This window comes from Melanotaenia boesemani, chromosome 4 (genome assembly GCF_017639745.1).
Source record: "Melanotaenia boesemani isolate fMelBoe1 chromosome 4, fMelBoe1.pri, whole genome shotgun sequence".
Lineage (NCBI taxonomy): Eukaryota > Metazoa > Chordata > Actinopteri > Atheriniformes > Melanotaeniidae > Melanotaenia > Melanotaenia boesemani.
This window is the reverse complement of record NC_055685.1, coordinates 25,763,606-25,770,129: the sequence shown is the minus strand read 5'-3', so window position 1 is coordinate 25,770,129 and position 6,524 is coordinate 25,763,606. Positions and strand designations below refer to the sequence as shown.

General features: G+C 34.6%; 1 protein-coding gene across 2 annotated transcripts; it reads left to right on the top strand.

Annotated features, from left to right (window-relative positions):
- The first annotated feature begins 234 nt into the window (after positions 1-234).
- On the top strand, positions 235-2,466 carry LOC121637769 (CD209 antigen-like protein E). 2 transcript variants are annotated; one of them, XM_041982039.1, is made up of 6 exons: positions 235-462; positions 889-978; positions 1,187-1,246; positions 1,608-1,750; positions 1,862-1,962; positions 2,183-2,466. In XM_041982039.1, exons 1-6 carry the CDS (start codon positions 345-347, stop codon positions 2,328-2,330), a joined length of 660 nt encoding a protein of 219 aa, XP_041837973.1. In that variant the 5' UTR covers positions 235-344; the 3' UTR covers positions 2,331-2,466. The 2 variants fall into 2 exon arrangements, with proteins under 2 accessions (XP_041837973.1, XP_041837972.1); XM_041982038.1 differs by having other exon boundaries at positions 2,177-2,466.
- Positions 2,467-6,524: the final 4,058 nt, after the last annotated feature.

The following is a 6,524-nucleotide window of genomic DNA, read 5'->3' as shown; positions in this document are numbered from 1 at the left end:
ACAAAACAAAACAAAACAAAACAAAACAAAACAAAACAAAACAAAACAAAACAAAAAACAGACTGGGGCAGGCACAATAAGAAAATCCGGGTCAAACGGAGTCAGCAGGCAGAAGTTCAGGGCTGGAAGCGTGCAGGAATTAACCAAGACGATCTGTCAAAGAGAAGTTGCAACACACTGGTATATATGGAACACAGCGCAGGTAGAGCGCATCAGCAATCAGAGCAGGCAATCAGAAGTGGAGGGAGAACGCCTTCAGGGACGGCTGGTAAATCTTAACCCCAGCCAAAGCACTGCGATAAATATAGTTTCCTTGAACATTGCTAGACCAAGCAGAGGGTAATATGGCAAGAGCTGTACACAGAGAACAAACTGACATCTCCATGGATTATGCAAATCTACCAGATCCATCAGCCTGCAGGCGCTCTGACATACACAATGAAGTGCATCTTGCTGCACCAGGTAAGACTGAAGTCCTTCAAGAGAACATTATAACTTGAACCAACAAACTGAATTCAACTATTCAACTGCAATTACTATATGAACAATATTGTAATTTTTTATGTAATACATGATGCACATGTTCAAATGCTGTTTTGATTGTATAATAATTAATTCAATCATAATTTATTTAATAATTATTTTAATATTGGACAAAGCTTCATTTAGTGGACCTGAGTTATCTGGATAGGTTTGCTGAATAAAGCTTGTGTATGCTTTCCAGCTTTATTAATAAGAATAATAACAATGGATTAGATTTATATTGTGCTTTATTGCTGGCGACACTCAAAGTGCTTACATTGGATCCATTATTAATCCTCTCCTGATTTGGTGATGGTAAGCTACATGTGTACTCTGATTCCATATGAGTGTGTTTTCTGCTTTCAGGGAGAAAGCTGTACAAACTGGTTGCTTTAAGCTTTGCATTCCTCTGTATCCTACAAGTCGCTCTCAATGTCTCACTGCGGCTTGGTTTCTGTGAGTTATTCAACATTGTGTCTATTCTTTGTCTTTGTCCAAAGTTAAAGTATCTTTAAAAAAATTAAGACTGAACTTGATGAAAACTTTAATTGACCCTGATCTACACACTTGAAAATCATAAAATCACCACTAGAGTCCTATTTTTAGAGTCACTTTGCCTTTCTTAACAAACTGTTGTAAACAACATGCATCTCTTTTCTTTCAGACAGTCTAGACATTTGCAATAATGAGACTGAGGATTTAGATAAACTAAGAAAATTGGCTGGTAAGTGAGAGGATGGCAAAACGGTAATATTTCATCTGAAAGTCCAAACCTTGTAAAATGTCAGACAAATTATAAATAAAAAATCTTCATCTTTATCATCCACAACTGTAAATAAAATGTACAAATACAGTGATAGGGCTAAACAACCGCTCATAATCACCTCTATCTCTCTTGACTTGTTGGTTTGCCTGCTTGACACAAGCCTTTGGTGTTCTCGATCATAGGCAAAATTTATATAAAATGTATCAATATCTTCTAATTAAAAATAATATAATAATGTTGAAAACCTTACATGTACTTTTTTTTTTTTTTTTTTTAATTAATTAGTTTTAAGAAGTCTTTTTTTGTCATCCCACAACAGATGACTATTTTCAACAGGGATGGTTGTATTTCCATCCCAGTTTGTATTATATTTCATTAATCAAGAAAACCTGGCAGGAGAGTAGAGAGGACTGTCTGCAAAGAGGTGCAGACCTGGTGATCATTAATACCAAAGATGAACAGGTATGTGTTTCTTATGTATTTATATGTGAAACTATAGTGTGCAAAAAAGTGCAAAATATCATGAATGCAAAATCAGCTTCAATTTAATCAGTTACTGACTTTCTGTGTAAGGATTTCACAAGACAGTTTCACAAGTTCACATGGATTGGCCTAAATGACACCACGAAGAAAGGGAACTGGAAATGGGTGGACGGGACTCCACTGACCAAAAGGTTAATACATTGTTTTTGTAAAAAAATTTAACATAAACCTGAAACCAAAGGCATTTAAAGCTAAAAGCTTTTATTTCAAATTTGTTGTGTTGAAGTCAAATAACTTGCTTGCACTGCAGTGAGCTGAACTTTGAATATGTCTTAGACTGTTTTCTTTTTGAAAACATTCTGCTGTCAATTTTATTGTTTATGTGGTTTATCTTCTTCTCTTTAGTTTCAGTTACTGGGGCACAGGGGAGCCCAACGGTTTTGAACACGATAATGAATCTTGTGTAGAGATTAGGTTCTATTACCAAGAAAACAGCTGGAATGACGAACCATGTGATGCGCAGAACTTTTGGATCTGTGAGAAAAATGTGTATCTTTAACTGAAAGTTTTAAATTTTGTAAAACTGAAATGTACATGTTCACTTTGAAAACATAAAATCACAATTCATGATCAATAACTTGTGTGATACAGTTTTATTATGTTTTCTTTTTTGGTGGTAGTTTTTTTTTTTTATTTTGTTTTTCCCTTTTTTTTTTACATTATTTGCTTGTTGCTGAAAACAATTGTTAAAAGACTTTACTATTCTCTGTAATTACTGAATTATAGTATTTATTACTAAGTGTTTTAAGGTGAACAAAAGCTGATCCTATGTCGTAAATAGGCCCTCATCAATACATTTGCCAAAACTGGTCTACTGTACCATCTTGATGCGAATCTAACAACTAACTAGCTGCTTTTTCATAAATTTTAGTTATGTATTTTTCCTGGATGCCAAAATTTGCAGAACTTTTTCAGTAAAATCAAAATGTAAAGGAATAATAAGGGAGAATTGATTCAGTCAATTGATTTTGCCAACACACATTTCCTTTGCTAATCTGGAGCTTTTACAAACTTTCACCTGAGAAAGAAAAAAAAAAAAAACACCCACACACCACACACAGAGATCTGACATCTTTGACTCCAAATGCAGTGAAAGACTGACTGTAAAGGGTGTGAAGTAGACAATATAGCATCTAGGTTTGCAAATGGGAGGAAAATTTCCGGTAAATTTTCAGAAACTTTCCATGGGAAGTTAAGCTGGGGAAATTTGTAAATATATGTATTTAGCCTTCAGGAAATTTGTGGCACTTAACAATATGCTGCTCCATTTTTGTAGCATTCTTTACGTATGTCTTTGCACAATGTTTACACACATACAAAGACTTTTCTTCAACATTAGTTTGTGTGAAATGCCTCCACATATCGGATGGCAAACGTGGCATTTTTCTGTAAAATAAGATAACAATGAAGCTTTTAAAACCACTAGTGCAAAGGCATTAACAAATATATAGTTAACAACTTGGGTTTTCTTTAAAATATTTTGAAATAGATGTATAAAATAAATTTACCCTATAATATTATGAAAACTTAGTTGACTTTATGTAGTTGCAAGCTCAAGTTTGGCCTCCAGGGATGAAGAAATCACCAGTTCATGTAGTGGGGTGTGTCCTCAAAAACCCTGCACTCAGCAGTGTGCTGTGTGCATGTGATTGAATGGCATAGATATTCATCTGTGCTTGCATTAAATATGGTTGTTTTAGCCAAGATTACACACTACAGTATAATTTCCTCAACTATATTTAAGTTCCCTGTCAAGTGAATAAACCTAAATTTAGTAAATTTCTGGTTAATACCCATATTCCCACATATAATTCCCATTAATTACCATGAAAAGTTTCTAACTTTGAAAATTCTTGGACCTTTGCAACCCTAATTGCAACACAATAAAATTAAATAAATTCTCATCTAAACAGTCTTTATTAAGGCAGGTTCAGTAGGATCACAGCTAACAGAAATTTCAACGAGGAGTGCACAAACTCACTGCTGATGGAAGTTCACCTGGAAAATGGCTCAGGTGAGGGCTGGGTGCAAATCAATACCGGTACTGAGGTGTGAAAGCAATGATCGGAGGCAACTTGGGTCGATACCAATAGAGCAGGCCAAGACTAAGTTCTGGAGAATCAGGCATTAATGCAAAGACAATCTGGTAAAGAGTGAGTGAAGCTGCATATATACTGGTTTGACTGGAGATGGTGAGCAGGTGACAGCAGCAGGTAGAAGCAGGAAAAGTGGAGGTTTATACATGACAAAAGCAAAAAGTGGATGCTGGTGTGGTGGTGATGAAGGCCATGTGTGGATGGTTGCAAGATGGGGAAAGAAAAAAATAGAGACACTAGAGACCTCTGGTGGACAGACAGAGAATGCTAATAGAGTTTAGAACCAAAACAACCAAAACAAAACAGACAAACAAACAAAAAAAGACAATAAAGCTTGATTTAGAATTATCAGCTACTATTCATACTGAGTCATTAAATGGGAAATAAAGAATATTAGATGAATTAGTCATTACTGTGAAGGATGAAAATGAAAGTGAAAATAAATTAAAGATTATAAAAGAGTATTTTGGGAATAATATTACCTTCTTATTTTTACAATATCAATCTCAATATCACCATATAAAATTATGTTTAAGAAATTTGCTTAAGGATGTAATTTTAAACAACTACAGATTAAGATATGATGTCAGTGTTTCACATCATGCTGCTATCACTACTCTTAGACCGTGTGGAAGTGCTGAAGACACTAACAAATTTTAGACTGACTCATATGAACTGCACTAGAAAGCAAACAAAACAGAGTTTGGTTTAACCAAACCAAATTTCTCAGACATGAAATAATAAACTCATACTGCAGATATTAACTGTTTCAGTCACCTTCCAACTGTGAACTAGTTAGCAATATTGTAATAAGAATAATAATAATTTTTATTTGTAAAGCAATTACAGTGAAGGACAATCACAATGTGCTACAAGACACAGGCAATAAAATAGTTTAAGAGTTAAAATATCTCTTAAAAAGGAAGGTTTTGAGTCCCTTTTTAAAACTTTCCTAAAAGCCTGTGGAGACCTCAGGTTGTCAGGGAGAGCATTCCACAGGTGAGAGGCAGCAGAACAAAAAGCCCGGTCCTCCATAGTGCCAGTCTTGGTCCTGAGGGGGAGGAGACGGTGTGTGTTTGAAGAGCAGGGATCGCGCTGTGGTACATGGGGTGTGAAGTTCTGCCAGATATTGGGGGGAATTTCTGTGGATGCGTCTGTAGCTTTTGGATTGGTTTGCTGAGGATCCTAACAAGAAGTGTAATGCAGTCTGGAGGAGAAGAGCTGGCATCAGGGTGGGTAAGAGTGGGATGGGATATGCAAACTTTTTTTTATTTTTGCGTTAAAAATTTGAACGCAATTAATTACATAAATTAACTCTGCTAATGTGTTTGACAACCCTACTTAAAACACTTAGCTTCATTACCATAAAGCATTTTGTTATTTATTTTTATTGGTTTTAAGCACTTTTTAAACAATAATAATAATAATAATAAAAATAATAATAAATACTATAATCAAATAATAACAGAGGATAGTGAAAGCATTTAATAATTGTGTTCACCAACATGGAAATAATGTAAATAAACCAAAAAAACAAAACCAAAACTTGATAATAAAACTGTATCACACAAGTTATTGATCGTGAATTGTGATTTTATGTTTTCAAACTGAACATTGTGTTTTTACAAGATTTGAAACATTCAGTTAAAGACACACATTTTTCTCACAGATCCAAAAGTTCTGATCTTCACATGGTTCGTCATTCCAGCTGTTTTCTCTTTCATGGAACCTTATTTCTACACAAGATTCATTTTTGCCTTTAAACCTGTTGGGCCTCTCTGGGCCCCAGTAACTGGAACCAAAGAAAAGAAGATAAACCACATAAACAATAAAAATGACAGCAGAATGTTTTCAAAAAGAAAACAGTCTAAGACATATTCAAAGTTCAGCTCACTGCATTGCAAGCAAATCATATGACTTAGAATTCAACACAACACATTTGGAATAAAAGCTTTTAGCTTTAAATGCCTTTGGTTTCAGGTTTATGTTAAATTTTTATACAAAAACAATGTATTAACCTTTTGTTCAGTGGAGTCCCGTCCACCCATTTCCAGTTCCCTTGCTTCGTGCTGTCATTTAGGCCAATCCATGTGAACTTGTGAAACTGTCTTGTGAAATCCTTACACAGATTGTCGGTAACTGATTGAAATGAAGCTGATTTTGAAATTCATCATATTTTGCGCTATTTTGCTCAGTTTAGTTTCACATATAAACACATAAGAGACACATACCTGTTCATCTTTGGTATTAATAATCACCAGGTCTGCACCTCTTTGCAGACAGTCCTCTCTACTCTCCTGCCAGGTTTTCTTGATTAATGAAATATAATACAAACTGGGATGGAAATACACCCATCCCTTTTAAAAATAGTCATCTGTTGTGGGATGACAGACAAAAAAGCTCATGAATTTTGATAAAAACTTTTTATATAATGTTTGCTTATGATCAAGAACATCAAAAGCTTCCAAGTGTCAAGCAGGCAAACCAACAGGTGAAAAGAGATAGAGATGATTATGAGTGATTGCTTAGCCCTATCACTGTATTTGTATTTTATTTACAATTTTGGATGATGAAGATGAAGATTTATTATCTATAAT